General features: G+C 34.1%; 1 protein-coding gene across 3 annotated transcripts in view; it reads left to right on the top strand.

Annotated features, from left to right (window-relative positions):
* LOC133181688 (uncharacterized) overlaps positions 1 to 12,980 on the top strand; it is a 17,967-nt gene extending 4,987 nt beyond the window's left edge. Inside the window, exons 2-9 of one of the 3 annotated variants that reach the window (XM_061316247.1) lie at positions 5,275 to 5,511; positions 5,825 to 6,028; positions 7,680 to 7,700; positions 8,917 to 9,873; positions 10,329 to 10,434; positions 10,589 to 10,751; positions 11,810 to 11,904; positions 12,193 to 12,980. In XM_061316247.1, coding sequence (XP_061172231.1) covers positions 5,367 to 5,511; positions 5,825 to 6,028; positions 7,680 to 7,700; positions 8,917 to 9,873; positions 10,329 to 10,434; positions 10,589 to 10,751; positions 11,810 to 11,904; positions 12,193 to 12,325 — 1,824 coding nt within the window. In that variant the 5' untranslated portion in view covers positions 5,275 to 5,366 and the 3' untranslated portion in view covers positions 12,326 to 12,980. Of the gene's footprint in view, positions 1 to 5,274; positions 5,512 to 5,824; positions 6,029 to 6,736; positions 6,761 to 7,679; positions 7,701 to 8,916; positions 9,874 to 10,328; positions 10,435 to 10,588; positions 10,752 to 11,809; positions 11,905 to 12,192 lie in introns of all 3 variants that reach the window. The other 2 variants (XM_061316246.1, XM_061316248.1) reach the window with 2 other exon arrangements.
* Positions 12,981 to 21,093: the final 8,113 nt, after the last annotated feature.

Genomic DNA, 21,093 nt, shown 5'->3' with positions numbered 1-21,093 from the left:
CAGATGTGCAGTAAGGTTTCGGAATTTTCATTTTTACCCTGGGGGTCAAATGAGGGTCGAAAAATGACGTTTTTTATGCAAAAAGCCCCTGGTTCCCAGAACTCCTCTTACATTTTACACAGTAGCCTAATCGTCTTTTGGGAGATGGTTGGTGGTGTCCTGTAGATGTGCAGTAAGGTTTCGGAATTTTCATTTTCACGATGGGGTCAAATAGGGGTTGAAAAATAACGTTTTTTATGCAAAAAGCCCCTGGTTCCCAGAACTCCTCTTACATTTTACACAGTAGCCTAATCATCTTTTGGGAGATGGTTGGTGGTGTCCTATAGATGTGCAGTAAGGTTTCGGAATTCTTATTTTCCCCCTGGGGGTCAAATGGGGGTCAATTTTTTTAAAAAAAATATTTAACATGTTTAAACATCCTGGTTCCCAGAACTTCCCTTATATTTTATGCACTAGCCTTAAATCATGATCATTTGGAAGATGATTGATTTTGTCCTGTGGATGTGTAAAATGGTTTTAAAATTTGCATTTCCATGTGGATAGCAAATAGGGGCAGGAAAAAATCTACACTTCTTGGGAATGTTTCCATATTAATCATGCTTTTGTTGTTCTTAAAAAAAAGAATTTTGAAGATATTTTTTCCTTTTAAATCTCTATAAAACTGATCCCTTATTGTGGCCTGAGCCTATCCTCGGAGGTCATGATTTGAAAACTAGAAATATGTCCATAGGACATAAATGCCCCGCCGAATGTATATTACTAATGCAACATGAAAATTTGTATGAGTGTATGAAGTTTGATGAGAATATCTTGAACAGTTTCTTTAAAATTGAAACTAAAATCTAAAAAAAATGGATATAGATGATAAATTCTCACAAAATTATCTATAAGTGCATGCTTACATAAAAATATCTTAGATTGTTTCTTTAAAACTAAGCAAAATACAAATTAAAGAGAAGGGAGGTCAAGGTCACAGGAAAGTGCAAGATGAAAAGTTTTTGATGCAGTGGAAGAGCTCTCACTAATACATATCAGCATATTAGGTTTGATAAAAATATCTTGAATGATTTATTTAAAACTGAGCTTAACACTTATTTGAGAAAAGAGAGGTCAAGGTCAACGGAAAGGTTGAGGTCAAAATGTTGATGCAGTTGAAAAACTTATATCAGTATGTATTTACTATTAGCATAGAAGTTCAACAAAAATATCAGAAATGGTTTATTTAAAATGTAGATAAACACTAATTTAAAAAAGTGAGGTCAAGGTCAAAGGAAAAGTCAAGGTCAAAAAAGTTGATGCAATTGATATCTCTCAGCAGTATATATCAGCATATGAAGTTTGATAAATATATCTTGAATTGTTTATTCAAAACTGATCTATACACTAATTTAAGAAAAGTAAGGTCAAAGGAAAATTCAAGGTCAAAAATCTTGATGCAGTTGAAAAGCTTACATCAGTATGTATCAGCATATGACATTTTATTGAATTCGGACATGACAAACACTATATGCCTCGGCCATATTCATGGCAGGGCATAAAAAACTTGAATCTACACTATATGAGGATGTTCCATATCAAAATGACTAACAAGCAAATTCAAAGAATTGTGGTCCCCTACTTTCTGTGTCCTAGTGGATGGGATGCCATTATTTATGACATATTGTTTCAAATATGCACGCCCTATCATATGTCATTCAAAAGTAATCACCAAAGTTAAAATTTTTGAAAATTAGGTAAAACATCAAGGTCAAGGGGTAAAAAAAATCATAGCATGCTTGGAAACATCTTGTTACAGGTAATGTACCTGTCAAATATAAAAGTCCTATCTCTTCTCAGTCAAAAGTTATAAGGAAATATAACATTTTTGAAAAGTAGGTTAAACTTCAAGGTCAATGTCACAGAGTCAAAAGTCATGATATATTTAGAAAGGTCTTGTCACAGGTAATATACATGCATAATATGAATGCCCTATCTTTTCTCTTTCAAGATGATCATTTAAAATAATGTTAAATTTTTTGAAAAGTAGGTCAAACTTCAAGGTCAAGGTCTTGGGTTCAAAAATCATGGTATGTTTAGAAAGTTCTTGTAAGTAATGTACATGTGAAATATGAAAGCCCTATCTCTTATTATTCAGAAGTTATGACCAAGGTTAAACTTATTGTGACAGACGGACAGACTGACAAATGGACAGACTGACAGACAAATGAGATTTAATGTCCCATAGGTCCCTTTTGCGAAAACGGAGGACAATAATGCCCTTGCTGTTCATGAGAAGAAGATTTATGATGGAAAAAATCCCCTGCATTTTTCTATGTAAATCATTGGATCCCCATATGTGGCCCCACCCTACCCCAGTGGGTCATAATTTTAACAAATTTGAAGCTACACTAAGTCTATGTAAAGAAAGTTTCAACTTTTTGGGCCCAGTCAGTGGTTCTTGATAAAACTTTTTTAAAATGATACCACTAAATTTTCACTAATTCTTGATTATCCCCCCTTGAAAGAGGGTGTGACCCTTCACTTGAACAAACTTAAATCCCCTTTACCCGAAGATGCTTTGTGGCAGGGTTGGTCGAAATTGGCCCAGCGGTTCTAGTGAAGAAGACAAAAATGTGAAAAGTTTACAGGCGGACAGATGGATGACAAACAAAATGTGATCAGAAAACCAGAAAAACTCAAGTGAGCTAAAAACTGATGATCACTAGTACTTGGAAAGAGTTACAGTATTATAAAGCAGTTTTTTTTTCATGCATTGTTTTCAGAATCTGAAAAGGTATGACTTGTATCCATGTTGAAAAAACTTCACATTTCAGAAAACAGTATGATTAAAAATAGTTAATCAAGGTGCTTTGAGTAGCAAAATAAGCTAAACTGGTATAGCTAATTCAAGCACAGAGCTTAGTGAATTTTAAAATGCACAACCTTTTCAACTCTTAACCATTCTTAAAATATTTATATCATCATTTCTGATTCAAGGGAGAACTAGAGATATGATCAGAAGTATATCTGTTGACTAATAAACATGTACATGTATATTGTGTTTTTTAAGTCATTAATGTTTGTTTGTTGTTAAATGTCCCTCTTGGGAATTTTTCATTCATACGGAGACACCACCACTTAAAAATAATGAAGACATACAAGTCGGATTTGAAGTTAACATTCATTTTAGGAGTTTTCAACAATTAAGATGTAAAGAGATAACTCCTTCCCCTTGCCCCTTCCCCTTCCCAGACCCCTGTTTGTTCATGTATGCAAACTAGTCTAATACTTTGGTTTGACATAAAAAAAAATGTGAATATATACAAATAGTTTAATGGTCCATCTCTTTGAATGATTTTCATTCCTAATTCTAGGAGGGTACATGGGTTGACCCAAATTCATGAATGAAATGTCAAGTAATCTTATCATTGATGCACTTTTATTTAATTTGATGTAGTCATATTATGAACATTTCCAGTTCATTAAGAGAGTGGGGATGACCTCCAGGGGTTCATAACCTTAAACCATTAGATGTACATAACATAATAACACAAGAAACAAAATTACGTATGTATAGTCAAATGGAAAAGTTTTCTACTATTTAGGAGTCACATGATCATTTGTCATTTCAGGGACAGGGAGCGGCTAGGGAGATTGGAACCCCCCCCCCCCCCCCTGGAATTTGCAGAGTTATTTAAATAGGACTATATACTGATTTACAGAAGCAAATAAAAAATGACTTTAAATGCCCTCCCCCCTTTAAAAACATGGACCCCACCATCATTGTTTTTATTTTGCTTGTTTGTTTGGTTTTTTTTTTTTTTTGCTCCTCAGGAAATTCTGGGCTGGAATTTTTTTTGACTGAGGTGTGGACCCCCCCCCCCCCCCCCCCCCCCCCCCCCGAAAAAAATTCCCGGATCTGTGCCTGTAACTGAATGTAATGTCGACAACGGGAGATAACTCTTCAGAATGTGAAATTCGTCTACTGTGGCACCCGATGATCCACTCTCTACATTCAGTGTCTGAGAGAGAAACGAACGACAACTCTGCATAGGAGATTGCCGATGATCTTTGATCCTTTTTAAACTTTAACCTAACCATTTGCATTTCGGTTTATTTTACCCCAATCTATACTTACACTTGTACTTACCGACTGTCATAGGTCCTGTCAACTTCATGAAATATAATCCAATTAAAACACAAAATGAATTAATTTCCACTGATATACATGTAACACTGCACCACACCATGTCACATGGCATGTGCAATCTAAAAATGATAATGGTAAAACTAGTACTAGTACTGGTAGGGTGACGCAAGCCCAATGTGATGTAGAAATTTTCAAAAAGGTGTTCACATACATGTACAGTACAAGAACAAATTTTAAATTATCATAACAAACGATGTTTAACATAACTTTGCCATCTAGGCCTATTTCCAAAAACAGGCAAATTGTGTGTGCGTGTTGGGGGGGGGGGGGGTGAGAAAATTGATTGGGTATGGCTTTTCAAGGAGGTTTTTGCCTAATCAAATACTAAAAAAAGTTTGCACATTTTGATAAATTCATCAAAAATGCTTTGTACTAAAATAATATTATTTGTTGTTGAGAAAATAAATTTGAAAAGTTCCAATTATGGGCCAAAAATTTATACCTCCCCCCCCCCCTTTTAGCAAAACCTAATTTTCATCATTAATTAAATTCTGTTATTTCAGACTGGTAATGAATTAAGTATATGAAATGCGTATAAGAGGTTCATGGGTCACATAGTCACCTGAGCATTTTATGCTCGATTTGACAAATACATGTACTGTGTAAATTATAGAATTGATTGGACTTTTTTCCTTGGTAAGCCCAATATGAAGGAGTGTGCATTTAGAGGCAAACACCTTAGTGCGGGTATTACTGTCTCATGACAGCATCTAGTTATTATTAGTCTTTAGAGTGTGTCATTAACATATCAATAAAGCTGATAAAATTTAAAATGATTTCAAAAAAGCATTGATGAAGTTGTACATTCATTGAGGCATGCAGGGAGAACATGAAATAAAAATCTAATGATTTAAATCCTTCAGTCATTTAATTGTCCTCACAAGATAGCTAGATCCTCATAGATTGAGATTATATACACACTGTGTTACCTATGACCCAATTAATTGGAATTACATACAAGAAATGGTTTATGTGCACTGATGCATACTTGGTCAACATGCAATAAAGCACTTAGTTAAATGGCAGCAGATATTTTCTGTATGTTAAAATGTACATTGTTTGAATGACAAATTTTCATATTTTAGGTATATAATAGGATGACTTTGGTTATTAGGGACAGCTAAGGTGCACAATAATACAATGAAGTAGGAGCCTACAGGTCCCTCTATAACACAGTATGACAATGGATGTGGATCCAGCACCCACAGACTTTCTCCATGGACTGAACAGGATCAGATGCAATGGTTCTCGAATCAAGGTGGGAAATAGAGACTTTACATCTGCCTCTGAAGCCCTGGAAGCTTACCTGGACCAATATGCAGGTAATCAAACTGGCCTTTTACACTAGTATTGATGGAAACACAAACTTATGCATTGAAAATTTTGAGTTATTAAAAAAATTTAACTCAGGCTATGGCTTTATAAGCAATATCATAACTCTTAGAGCAGTACAATTTACTAGCTGCAAGATCAACAGCAAAAATTGACTACTTTGATCTACAACTGTGTCTTTGGATACATTTAGAACTACTCTTAGTCTCAGGGAGTCTATTAAGTTCACATTAGAAAATTTATAAGGCATTCTTTGCAGATAATTGAGTTGTTTATATTCTGAATTTTTTGTGTATTTTGAAGGTTTGACCTCTAAATACAAAGGTCGCTATAGGCAGAATGTGTCAGATCTATTGGATCCTAAGTCTGCCCTCCATCTCACTGCAGAACGATCTCTGCAAACAGGTGTCCGGGACACAGCCGCTGAACTCCAGCTGGCCAACGCTAGGGAATCTATCAATGAATCTTATGACAAAATGAAAAGGAGTATGGCTCTCAGAGCTGAAGGTATTTAAAGATTTCAAAAGTTTTGGATTATATTTACACTAAAAGTATTACAAATGTACAATTTTATCAGTTAAGAAGATCTTTAGATTTTGAGTAGAAATACCTTAAGGAGGCTGGGGGGTCAAGAAATTAACCATCAGATATAACTTATTTTTTTAGATATGATATCTTAAGCTGTCAACTATCATTTGGCAAACAAAATTTTCATACATTTTAGTGTATATCTTTATATGGAGCTCTTCTTCTAAAGGAGATCAATATAGTCTAAAAATGACCACAACCACCCAGCCCTCTTAAGTTATATAATAAATAGATTTGTAGTGTTTCACCTAGCCCCACCCCCCTTTTTTATTTTTTAGATATTTGACTTATAATAATGGCTTAGTAGTAAAGACACCAAAACATTTTTCATATTAACTTGTTCATTATTCACTTGTACATCAATTTCTGACGTGCTATTCATATTTGCACTACAGTGTCACCCCTATCAACAAATCAAAAAATTTTTGTTATATGTATAGAATAATGAAGGCATAAAAAAATCCATGTTTTCATACAAGTTTGTCACCACACATTGTTATAAAACACATTTTTAAACATGCATTTTCCAGAACTTACTCAGACTAACAATCATTTTAAGGTGCTGAATGTATTTATGTTAACAAAAATTTTATGTAAAGTTTTTTAATATTTTTGTAATGGCCTCAGATCGGGAGAGGAGAAACCGACATGGTAAGACACTGGTATAATGTGTAGAGAGTGAAGGCATGTTTTGAAAGTAGTTCAATCACATCAATACAAAATTGTGAAGTTTTGACAAGGTGTTTTCTTTTGCAAGAATATGATTTTATACAGTCTTACAGTACAGTTTCCTTCAAACAAAATTTCCTCTGCTGGTTTAGTTAACTTTGATATATTTTAGGAAATTTTATGATGGACAAAATATATGAAGTGACACAGTTTCTGGTTGTTAAAATGGGATTTAAGTTAAAGTTTATTAATTTTCAATAGGCCAGATTTCTTTTTTATTGCACTTTCTATACCCTGAATTATTTTCCCTTGTTCCATTCATGCTCATGAAAAATATGTCAAAATATACTGAGTTAGAGAAAAGAATATAAAGTTAATTTGACACTTGATAACTTTGCTACTTATCTATGAAATCACTTTGTTATAAACATGTACATGTATATATTACAGACAGACTCAATTTGAGGCTTCCTATGTGTATTTTGGCATGAATTGATTGCATATGCATGTTTTATACACTGCATGTTTAAGTTTAAGGTGTACAATTTGCACCAAAGACTACATAACATCACTGGCCAAAGCATGCCTCCGTACTTCTGTTTGTTTCTGATGAACTGGAATATTATATAGTACATCTTTATATATTATTGTGTGCTGTTTATAATGAGCTGGAATATTGTATGCATCTATATATATATTGATGTGTGAGCTGGGGTATTGAATATAGTATGTCTATGTTTAATGTTGTGTGCTGTTTATGATAAGTTGGAATATTGTGTATATTACATCTATATATATAACGTTGGGTGCTGTTTATGAGCTGGAATATTGAATATCATATATCTGTGTATATGTTTTGTGCTTTTTGTGATGAGCTGGGATACTGTATATATATTAGCAGGTCATTGGAAAGTTGACAGAGGTATGCATGCACTTCTGTAACCATGCCATGTAATCCAGACCTCATGATGCTTATCATACTCTTAAAGCTAACATTTCATTTACTCTTTAATTTCTACATTGTATATGCATTGTTATACAGATATTTGTGAGGCAATGTGGAGTTTTCTAATTCTAATTTTACAGGATTTTTTTTTTACATACAACATATTGGCCAAGTCAAAATGTACAAGACTGAAAAAAAGCTATGAGAGTTATAATTTGCTGTAACAGGAAAAAAATATTCAAAGCAAATATACACATACATGTACCGGTATTTTAAAATGTTTTTATAGCATTAGATTAATTTTCCATGTTGCATCATCATCCATTGTCATTGTGTTTCATTTTGTAAGTAAACCATCTTTTTTTCTGCAGTAAGAACCTTTGGGAGTTTGGGGGGCAGCTTCATACTGGAGCTTAAGGAAAGTAATTAAGAAATAAACAAACATTTATATCAGTTTATCAATCCTAAGAAATAATAAAGAAAAAATTCATCAGAAGAGACCCCTTTTTGGTATCATAAATCTGTAAAAGATTTTGCAGAAGAAGAATTTGGTTTACTTTGGCTTTGGTATCAGGCTTTACAAATGTAATCAGTATATCTCCATTTTCTACACATTTCTTATAGTAGAATCATTATTTTGTACCCATTCATTGTGAAGTTCATGTACTTTTCATGTACAGCTGTGTTCTATAAAGAACAAGAGATTTGTGATATATATGGATATTAAACAACTGAAAAATATTGGTAGTGGGGCTTAAAATATTTGGTTTAACTAATATGAAATCTCAGGGCATACTGGTACTTGTTTTATAATTGTGTTTTAATTCCACTTAATCAAAAGATAAGAACATTTTATTAAAAAAATTAAAATCAGTTAGAAGCCTTTTGAAACTTTGGTGAAAAATTAAATACACATGTATATGAATAACTGGAAATATAGACATAAGAGGAAATCCTAATTCAAACAGTAGTAAATGTTTGAAATTATGGAGAAAACAGTTCAAATACTAGTAAAAAAAAAAGACTACATTTCCATATTTATAAGTCTATGTTAGATGGTTATTTGCTATTAAAGTAAAATTGAATATAAATATTGCTCTTTCAGAAGGGATTGGGGTATTTATTTAGTAATTTTATTAAACTTAATATTAAATGTACAATATATTTATAGAATACATTTCTGAATTTTCAGTGGATGAAGCTTTAAACAAATCAGGAGAATTATTACATAGAATAGCTCATGATGAACCCTTACCAAAGGAAGGGCCTAGTGATGTAGAAAGTGTCAATACAGACACACTGATCAATATGAAGCTGGGTTCAGCTGCACAGAAGCGAGGACATGTATACTCTTATAAAAACCCCAGGAACCGGTCCAAGACAGTGGGGGCCGCTCCCCAGAAAAGGGACCTTTCTAGTGTAGAAGACATTCTTGGATCAAGGCGGAGTGGTCTGGCAAACCTCCCTCCTCCAACAAGCTACAAGTCGTCCCAGACAAGGGAGAGAAGTAGGTCTGTGTCTCCGTCTTCATTCAGACACCATGAGAGGTTAGCCAGCAATCCAGCCAGACAGGCTTATGACATTCCAGTGAAAAGCTATGATTTGGATTTATCTGAGAGCAGGAAGCCACCCAGCTGGATTGATGCTCTGGATATTTCCAATCCCAGTGAGAGCTTTTGGTCAAAGAGAGACCTTGTGTCTGGTAGGCCCGCTCCCAGCTGGGTCCATGGACTAGATAAATCTGATATTACATGTGTTACAGCTGAACTACCTCAAAAGCGAGTGGGCTTCTCAGAAAATGTGGCTCAATCAAACTTTAATAGATCACATGACTCAAACCCTCCTGGTCTAGATTTTAATGATTTACTATCCAAATCACCAGGGAAATCTTCTTTAAAGTCACCAAAGTCAAGTCGAAAAGCCTACAATTTCTCCAGCAAGTTGGCACCAGAAGTACTTAAGGCTGGAAACACCAGTGCAAATAGCAGTGATATTTTAGAAAAATACTTAGAAACCTCAACAAAGGCAGATAACTCCTATGATGTGTCCCATCCCCCACGATGTTCTAGCTTGGATACTGAGGCATTGTTAGCAGGGATATCAGCACCAAACAAAAGTGACATTACAGGAGCAAGCCCTATTGTGCCAGGTAAACTTGATGGTCAAGATAACTGTCAAGTATTTAAGTCAATGAAAAACTAAAAAGATTTTTTTTTTGTACATGAGTGTTCATGTACTGGTATGTACATGTCTCTTCTATGACTCAAATACAGTACAATATAATAAGGGTATTTTCCTGCGCCAGTGCTATTTTGCTGTTGTTTCTGTAGTTTGTAAGTGTCTGACATTTAGGGATTTATTAACGATAACTATTTATGAAACATTGCTGTCCAAATTAAGAAATTTGAAAAAAAAAGTCTAACATTAAAACAGGATTCAACTTAATAAACTAGAGTTGGTGCAAATTCAATTTTAAGTTTGAAAGTATAAATAGTAAAACAGAATAACTCATTGGCCAAAAGGTACATATATTTCGATTTTTGCTTCTTTGGAGCTTAAAAAAGGAATGCTTTATCTGTTAGTTGATGAAATTTTGTATTAAAGATCAATCCCCAGCACGGCCTGGAATGTCTAATCGAGCTTGGAGTCCGGACACAGATATGGTACTGGACGGTGATCGTTCCTGGGAGAAACCTGTATTACCTTGTCTGTAAGAAACCAGCAGCTACTTTGTGTTTAAACCAGTCCTTAACATTTTACAAATTTCATATTTCTACCAGCATATGATGCTTAATTTAATATAAAACACATTTATGATATCACATCACCCATTTGAACAAGAGATAATAAATTTTCTATTTTAGAAAGCCACCAGTCTTAACAGATGATGATGACTTACAGACTGACACACTGACAGGGACACCACAGCCCGGCAGTTTGGAGGCCTTAAAGAACATGTTGTTTAAACTCCAAACTGAGGCTGCAGCTCATGCAGCTGGAAATCCTACCACCATAGAAAATCTTCAGGTAAGCTAACATAGAGAATCCAAACACTATATAGATACTGGGAAATCACAAAATTTTGTGGGGGTTTGATTTTAGTTGTTTTTGTGGTATGAAAAGACCCACAAATTCTTATCCCCCACAAAATGTTAAGATAAAGTAAATTCAGATCCCTTGAGCCAGTAATTTTTCTTGATAGTGGCACTGTGACGGAAAAAGGGGAAAACTGACAAAAGTAGAATTTTTGGATGACACATGCAAAGTTTATTCAATTCTTGAAGATATTAGGTTTCAGAAAATTGCAGGTCTCAGAACCTAAAAAATCTACTTTTTTGGAGAAAAATAAAAGTAAAAATAATTTTAGTTTGCCCCAACACAAAAATATTGCTTCACTTCTTCCTTTTTATTGTGTGCATGTGCAGAAAAGTTGAAGAATTTACCATGGTGTCAATTCCATAGATATAAATATGGGATGACCAAGGATTTTGATACAATCTTCAATAAAGATGATCAGAACTTATTTTTTACTTCTGTTTGCTCCAATTCAATGTTGTTTACAAGTTTCACGCTAAAAAGAAAAGTCGCTCGACCTTGACATCGTTGATATTGACGATAACAACAAAGCGGTAGATACAACCTTTGTTTTTCCGGCACTTACATTTTGCAGTTCTTTTCTTGCTTTACAGTGCAGTTGAGTTGTCAAAACTTCGCTTTAGTCATATTTCACATAAATCTTTTGTTTTATGATGCAATTATCTTAAAAGAAACACATGATTTTGACTCATTATGTAACTTTAAACCACAAAAATGTCACTCCTTGAAAATAAGAAATTTTCCAGTAACTAATTAAAGAAGGAAATTCCTTGATCCTGGAAATCTGACATGTAATCTTATGTGCATCCAAAACTAAAAATTCCTCACAAACAGTTTTAAAAAGCCTCAGGCAATACAAGCATAAAATACTTCAAGAAAATATTTAGATTTGTGGAAAAAACCTCTTCATCATTGTCTAAAGAGTTTTAGAGTAAAAACTAGAAACCCATTAAGAGGTGAAATAATGCTCAGTGTTTTTTTACCTTTAGGCTGGAGCTCCTAGTACAGATAGAGCTGAGGATGACATTCCTGCCCTGGAGGGTTACAACTGGAAAGAGCAGCCCGGGGGGCAGTCCCTAGAAAAGTCTGTATCAGTAACACTTTGTTTTAAACACAGTTAAACATATATTACACACTCATAATTAAGCTCAGTTTTTCTCACCAGCTGTTTAGCGTAATGCCAAATTGGTGCAATATGGGACTAAGCTTCTAAGTGTACTTGATTAAATCTTGTGTGTATACTTAAATTATTGAATAGAATCAGCCGGAAAGGCACTAATATGATGATCATAACTGCAAAAATAAGTATGTTTACATTACTTTATGTTCATATACAGCCATTTAAACCCCTTTAACTGATTGTATATTTCAGAGCTCTCCATCACCTAGGAAACCTTAAGACCATTGTTAACAATGAGAAGGCAGCTCGAAGTAGATCTCCGTCCCCCCACAGATTAAGGAGTCGATCCTACTCCCCCACACGGTCGAGATCAGCACTTAGCTAGTCAAACTGTTAAAGACTTTTGTTAATTACACAATTGATATGCATGTTAGCTTAGGAGAATGGACATTTGGAATTAAACTTATTTATACTCATTGCTTATCAGTCCCATTAAAGATAGAATTGATTCTGTATCATTCATTGTATTACAGTAGACCTCTATTGTTGCATTAAAAACAATTACATGTATTATGTATGATAAAGTGGCAAGATCACAATGGCAATCTTCATACATGTACAATCATACTCGAGTTTAATAAGAACAATTTGTACACGTAAACTCGATATTGTTTTTGTTTAGATCTTGTTGTGTTATTTCGTATAAAACATATTACTGCTAAGTAATTGTTTAATATTTTCTTTTTTATATTATATCAAGTTGATTAACAACACTTACTTGCTGGTAATATGAGATCCATCAGTTTTGTTGTGTAAAAATAGATGAGATTTTTGATATAATTTTGTTTTTTGCAAGGAAAGAGATGAAAACATGACACCCATTTTTGTAAATTTCACTGGAAACACCTGCTTGTTGTGAATTTGACACTGTGCTTTCCTGTTCTGTGGGAAACACTGTTTACTTTGACCACACTAATCAATATTTTAATTTCACATTACTTTGTTATTATTTATTTGTCATTAAATGAAAATATCATTCATTTTTAAGGTTTCCTTTTTTCTCATATACTTAACTTTATGTGAAGTATTCATAATCACTTATAACTACATCATGTAAAAAATTGTATAAGTAGGTATAAGATTAAATATTTCCAAATATAGGGAGCATAGTCATCAAACTCAAGACTCGAAATGTAACTCGGACGTGTGCGTCGTATGCCTAATTTTTTCAGCATGTTCACTCCCGGGAAAATGTAGTCAGAGTTTGCCAAGACTTTCTCAGAGACACTCACATTTACCAAATCCACCGGTCTCCGTAAATTCTATCTTTTTCTCCAGTCAAAAATCTGTGGGATTAACTGGACAGTAGTGCTTGAAGGCGTTGGAATGCCCAAGCTACTGTCGACCAACTAATTGCTGCCCTGTCGGAAGGGTTGAATAATATACCTGTGAGAAAGATAAATGCACTGATAAATTTCATGTAGAGGAGAATCAAGGCTGTGGCAGATGCGCGAGGGAGATGATGAGAATTTTTGTTTTCATATTGGGAGGGGGGGGGGGGGGTAATTGGGTCTGTTCGCCCTATCTACCTGTTCGCATAGGTCCGTTCGCGCACGGTCCATTCGCCTGAATTGTCGTTCGCCATATATCCCGTTCGCCCTATATCCCGTTCGCCCTATTGATGATATTTTATGTCATCATTATCGTTGAATTTTAAGTAATTTCTATTTTTTGTTTTGTTATATTAAATAGAACTAGTAAAATTGTTAAATTAGATCAGTCTTTCATTTACATCTATTTCTTGTGGAAAATGTAATTTTTTTTCTGCAGTATCACGGTTGCGCGCGTTAATCTTGTATTAGCCAACAAAAAAAAAAAAAAAAAAAAAAGACGCGTCACGTACTTGCTTTCATACAAGTAGCTAGGGAAAAAGATGAACTCAAACTAGATATAAGCGCGACGATAAGAAATTTATGAAGGGAAATGATTTTCTTAAGAAATAAAAGAGAAAATATTTGATGGATCTAAATGTATTTAATTACTGTCTCCCAATTGAGTCTGCTCGTAATTAACCCCCTGTTGTCACAAATATAACTCGCACTTGACCTTCCAAAGGATGCGTCGCGGCATTTTGTTTGTTTATCAATTATCACTTTAATAAATAGCATTGTCTTCTCGTTCTTTGAATATCCTCAATGTGCTCATGGAAGATCTTCTTTTTTTTTTTTTAAACTTGATAGTTTATTCATGTACTTTTTTCAATTAATATTTCAATTCAAGTCCAAAAATTGGAAATATATTTTTCATAGTAAAATTTTGCTTGGGCCGAGTTGTCTTATGTATGGGCCGAGCTGTCTTAAATCTTGGGCCGACCCGTCTGAGCCGAGATGTCATTGGGCCGAAATATCAATGGGCCGAGGTATCTGACATTCGTTCGTGTCACATGTATATTTTGAAAATAATTAAGGAAATTGAGAGTGTCGTTAATCATGTTAATGGGCCATTTTAATTGGGGATGAGCAGCGTCTGAGCAACGGGTTTATTTTTGAAGACTCTTTTATTCTCAACTTTATATAATATTATAAAAACATTACTGATTTTACGAGTATCGCAGCGATTACTAACAGTTTTTTTTTTTTTAAATTTCTTCATCTAACTGAAAGTTCAAGCACAACAAATTATAATCTAAACAGAAAGAAATCACGAAATTCAATAAAATCAAAGGAAATTACGAAAAACTAATTGACTAACATACAGAGGACGAACGGACTTTGGGCGAACGTGTTGTAGAACGAACGGACTCTAGGCGAACGAGAATTAGGGCAAACGGCGTCAATGGCGAGCCCGTTTTAGGGCGAACAAACATACATTCATTTTGGGGGGTACTGATATGAATTTCATTAACTCATGAATTAGCAGTCAAAATCAAATGAGATTTTGGTAAAGATGAGTTTAAATGTCAGCTAACACTACTGGAAAATACGTTCGCAAAAAAGCATTAATCCACTTCGAAATTTTACCCTGCGTTTCTTTTCCCTTTCAGTGTAAATATTCTGATCTTGACTGCAGATACCCAATACCTAATCCCCTCTTCAAATTAGAGCATTAAAGTAAAGTATTGGAGTATTTGCCCCTTTTTTGGTTGCTACCCCCCCCCCCTTGCGAATCAAATTTTCTTTCCCCTAACAGCAGTGAGGATTCTTTATCTCCTAACGCCTACTGGAATACAGGCCCCTTTTCTTAAGGTCTTATCCGAAATACTCGTGGCTTTCACTTCAAATGCCGAAGGAACAGTCATTACAAGGTCTACAAGATACAAGATATTTAAGGTCTTCCGTTTCCAACGGAAGACCTTCTACTGATTCTGATGGTTAAGATTATTCTTATTATTCTTTTTTTTTTTTTCCTAGACGCCAACTTTGAAGCTTCATATCTTCCTCATTTCTGAACGGATTTTGTTCAAATTTTCAGAGCTTTTAGACTTTGCAAAACACTGTCAGAATACCGTAATACAATTCGGAAATTACCTTCTGTTCACGAGTTATTCCCCTTTGATTGAAATTTTTATGCCTCTGGTTTCCAGACAAAGGCTCTGAGACTGTAATAATTGGAGCCCAAAACCCTTTGAAATTGAAAAGAAGAAGCATTGAAGTTGTGCACATCGGTTTTTGTTTTTTGATTTTTGCATTAAATATGGCGCTAGAGAGGGGTCAAAAGTTAGAACGCGGAAAAGAGCAAAAATTTTGACATATTTTCCTTTATATCTTTAAAACTAAAAATATTTTGTTAAAACATGTAGAATAAAAGTTGTGCATAATAGCAAGAGCTTTCATTTGATATCATTTAAAAGGGGCTGGCCCCTAAAATTAGGGATCTAGAGCCCTTGAAAGTTTTCGCTTTATAACTCAAAAACGATAAATATTTCGATATGGCTTTCGGAATTAAAGTTGTTCTTTAACACCTTATTGATCTCATACAAATGTTGTTTTGTTCGAGTATTGTGTAATATGTCGTAATATGTAGGTAAAAAGCAGGTCCCGTAAACAGGTAAGCGTTTTCATTCGGCAAGTAAATCAGAACTCTTCATTTGTATAACTTTAACAAGCTTGCAATAAATTATATACCCTACTGTATTTAATGCTAATTTTCTTCTAAATAAGGTTTTAAACGTGTTCTGTGGTTCACTCATAAATTATTTTTTACAACTTTCTTTTCTTTTTTAATTTAGATTTAAAGGGAACACGTCTTCAAATAAAGGAAGGAATTAAATGTATCTATATATCTATATAAGTAATATTAAACTTTAAGCATCGAATAATTAATGATCATTAACAGTACGCATTTCTCCATGTTCACCTCGATGTTTATAGTTATGTAACACAACCCGCGATCCCACGTTGCCGAGGTCACCAGTGTACCAGCCACCTGCGGTCATAAGCCATGTAAACAAAACAAACATCTGAGATGACAAATCCATTGCGTAGAAACAACGATTAATGAAACATTATGTTTTTTTTAATTTATATCGAATCTTTAAGATAACAATCTCATCTTTGATTTAATCTTAATTCCAAACACTAGTGCATAAAATCATTACGAATTTTAATCGCTTTCACCGACCTGGTCACTGTCGACACAACAATACAATTAAAAAAAAACAAACAATTTATTTCTCTATCCCGTGTTATTGTATTCTATTTCAATTGTAATTGAAAAGGTGCTACGGCAAATAATTGCAATTAGTGATGGAAATATTAAGTATTAATACATGTACTTGTGTAAAGTATAATTTTTACTATCAGTCTCTTGTTTCTTCATTTAATTTTTCATTTAATATTAAATAAACTATATACATAAAATAATACTTTTAAACATACAATAATTTACGCCTTCTTACAACAGACAGTTTACATTCCGTTCTGTCTCTGTGTTTTACTTCAAAATCTGTAACCCACTCGTCGTTCACACGTGGCCGCAGAGATTAGCGATCGGTGTTAAAAAGCAATGTGTACTCATAGCGATTAATAGAAAATTGTGTTTAAAATCATTTCAAATCTTCAATATTATTTTATTTCACTCTATCTCACGCTTACTTTTTATCATTATCTTATCCGCCTGTGTATTTATTCATTTTAAGTTTTATGCATTTTAATTGCCGACTTAACCACTAGGTTTGCAACAATTTATTTTTCTGTCTCATGTTTTAAACTGCATGTACACATGCATAATAATTGTAAGTGGGGGTGACGTTTTCAATTCTCGGGAAAATCGAAAATTAAATTAATCACTTCTGAGTTTGCATTATTTGCTACCAAACTTATAATTGTATTGTACAGAATGATATACTTATGCATTTCTTTTATTTCGTCGAATAAACAGAATATCCCAATACACGATTTTACGGATACATGCTTATAAGTACATGCAGTTTTACATGGAAGAGCGCCCAAACTAAATACATCCTGAGCTTTCAGAATACACATGCTTGTGTACAAAGCAAACGGGTAATTCACAGATAAGGAAAAACAGAAAAAAAACATGTCTCCATAAATTAAATACACAATCGCAATGATGTTTTGATTGATCAGCATACAGTTTTTTATCCTTCGTCCATGCATTTCGACTATACGGAAAAAAGATCCGATTCGGTAAAATTATAGCAAACGTGGTTGAAAATTGTCGGACTTTTTATCCAAATTAAAAAAAAATGTGTTGGTCCTTTGAATGGCAATATATCCGAATGGTACCGTAATTAAACAGCCAATCAAATACATGTGTATATCACGGCGTCCATGTAAGGGTGAAACTTTGTTGGTAAATAAAGTGGTTCTTACAAATATGTCACAAATCTTAAACATCTAAATAATTATTTAATTTTTCCAACAAATACTAATTTGGTTCTAAGAAAGCCACGCAGTTGTATACAAATATTCCAAAATAATCTTTAATGTTTAATGGACTGACAGGTGATCAAATTTTCTCTCATCACGATACGTACCCCCCTCCCCCCTTTAAAGAATACAATGTTTTTCTTTAGAGCCGAAAATGTCAATCGGTTGGTTTGTTCAGGTACGTATACATATAGGTGGGGGCTGGTGTTGAATTCCGAGAGAAATCCACAACCTACATGTATTTTAATGTAAACCAATAATCATACGCGACATTTGTTCTTCGCGAATCGTCAAATGAATGAAAAACAAGGTCTGCAACGATTAATATCATTATTTTATAAACTTTTTAAGGTCTTTTATTTTATTTCTAAAACTTAGAAAATGTAACGATTTAATGCGTTCATTGGAGTGGTCAATTGAGCGTCGAAGTGTGTACTAATAGTTTCTTTGGGTGGGGGGAGGTACCATTTTCAGTGCATTTGATTTCCGGAATTTTGCATTGCACTTCCGAAAATTAATAAATTTCACTTTTAACATTTATTATTTTCATTCCGGATTTTTTGACTATATTTCCAGCAATTTAATGTTAACAAAATAGATGGAATTAAAATTTTAATAGGATATAAATGGTGAATGGCTGAAAATTTATACATTTTATAATGTACATGGTACTTACGGCCTTTGAGCAGTAAATGATGGAATACGGAGAAAATGATCAGCATTCCACAGGTGAAATGTTAAGGAAAAATGTACTTTTTCTTTGTGGAAAAGAGTGAAAGAGAATAATCTAAATGTGGAGACTACACTCTTTTTATTTGATACATATGTATAGATTCTGTTTTTCATTATGAATGTGAGATGTGGGGATTTCATAAAGCCCCACATGTTGAGCAAGTACATATTATCTTTTTGAAGAAAATTATGTCGCTTCGAAAATCTACAAATAACTTAATGGTTTATTTCGAATTTGGTAGATGCCCAATGTATGTTCAAAGAAAACTTCGAATTCTGAAATATTGGTGTAAGTTGCTCAATACAAATAATTGCAATCTGCGGACATGTTATAAACAATTATTATGTGAGTATGAAGAACAACAGGAAAATTTTACAAACTGGTTAAGTGCAGTTAGAAAGCGTTTTTAAAACGCTATTTGGTTTGAGTGATAAAATCCTTTAAAAAGAATATTGATGACTACCCTAACTCATCTGGAAAATCTGCAGCAAAATTTAAATTCTAATGAATCGATTTCGACTTCTTTATCAAAATTTTCCTGAACTTTTCCATAGACCTCTGGCTTTTCCCTTAATTCTGTAACACTCGGAACTCGAGAGTTACCCGCTAGGTGTCGTTTCTGCATCACTTCCGTATAATTTCTACTTTGACATTTCCAAATCTTACATTTCTTACGTTTGACGATGAATACTCGGATTATTGTGGAATGCATAGGCAATTAAATAGCACGATTAAAGACAAAGATTATCTACCGAAACAAGATATAATAACATATTTTGGTGACATGTGGTAGGTATATGATATTTGAGGCCCGATATCCAAGAGGGGTCCAGTGTTAACAAATGGAAGTGACTTACCTTCTCTATTTCATAATACCGCGGGTATGATTTTTTAATAAAACGTTAATTCTACGTTATTTTTTGGATTTTTCATATGGGATACATTGTAAATGTGTACTAGAAGATTAATTTATGGAAAAAGACAAATAAAAATATTCTCGGACCCCGGGGTGTATATTGGGGGGGGTTGTCCTGTCCACAAGCACCTGTTCAGCATTCAAGCTTAAAAGACCATTCAAACAATACAAATCAGGAACAGTGCAAATCTCTTGAAATCAGAGGTAGAATCAAGTGCCATGGATCTATCATGTTGTAAATTTTGAACTTACCGGTTGTCAGTTAATACAAAATTTACATGTCATGTTGTAAATTTTGTATTTACTGCCACCCGGTAAATTCAAAATTTATAGCATGAGAGATCCTTTTCATGCTAGCACTTACCCCGACACGAGACCTTATACGGTCTCATCCAAAGGGCCGATCTCCACGTTTTACTATTTATCCAAACTGGGCATAAAACATTCTCAATGAATTTTTAAATCATTGTGTTGAACCTAACAAATTATTCCGACTCGCTGTATGATCTGAAAAAACATGGCTGAACTTATCCATTCAGAAACCCACAGATTGGGATTGTTCTTAACCAGTGTGTGTTATGGCCTTGATGCAAGGTCATTTGGTCGAGTCAAGGTCACTGACAGAGAAACTGTAATTTCGCTACCGTATTTGTACTAGTGAAACATTGCTGGTATCATGCAGAGTGTGACATGGCCTTGACTCAAGTTCAAGGTCACTATGGATAAGATGTTTTGACTTATGTATGGACTAAAAAAACATGACGTGTCACTGTGAACTTTTCAAGTCGGTAACACACAGATTGGGTTTTATGACGAGAGTGTGTCATGGCTTGACGCAAGGTCATTTGGAATGTTCAAGGTCACGTACATTCCTTTACAGTTTTTCCTAGCGAAATATTGTAAGTTGCTTCCCCTTACAAGATTGCTTACATGTATAACTTTAGAGTGTGGCATGACCTTGACTCAAGGTCACTTCTTTCCGCAGCTCCAACGGAAGACCTAATCGTTGCTTTGCAACGAGCTCGCTCTAGTTTATTTACCAATCAAGGGCCCCGAAAGGCATTTCCACATATATAAATGCACAATTTAAACATAATTCACAATATACATTGTTTTTTTTAATATATATAAACAGTTACATAAACAGTTATATAACATTGTATACATGCATGTCTGATCTTTGACGCGACACCGGAAATGACAATCGAACTATGATCTCCAGCCCCCCTCCCCTTTCCAGATCACAAAACGAGCGCCGAAGGAAAAGGCTAAAGTGACCTGTGTTATATGTATATCATTAAGAACTAATTTAATTGCATTAGTGTTATTTTTAAAAAGTTGCAAATAGCAGCAGTGATTCCAGCTGCACAGAAAATAAGGCAAGCGTACAGTTTGCTATAAAATGTATCATATACTTCTTGAACTTTGATTTTTATTCTGTTGGACTCTTTCTTCTAAATACTTTAAAATGCTAAATATATTTTTGCGGCCTATTTAATGCTTTCTGCAATTCAACTTGTTTTAATATTTTTACCCTCGACGTTGCAGTGTTACACTCAGTATATTTAAAAGTATCTGTTAATACTTGCCGTACTTTGTGTATTGAGGTGGTA

The sequence above is a fragment of the Saccostrea echinata genome, unplaced genomic scaffold, assembly GCF_033153115.1.
Source record: "Saccostrea echinata isolate AGI-Se365-2 ecotype Australia unplaced genomic scaffold, CSIRO_AGI_Sech_v1 ptg000009l, whole genome shotgun sequence".
NCBI classification, from domain to species: domain Eukaryota; kingdom Metazoa; phylum Mollusca; class Bivalvia; order Ostreida; family Ostreidae; genus Saccostrea; species Saccostrea echinata.
The sequence above is the reverse complement of the archived record's forward strand: the minus strand, read 5'-3'. Positions and strand labels throughout refer to the sequence as shown.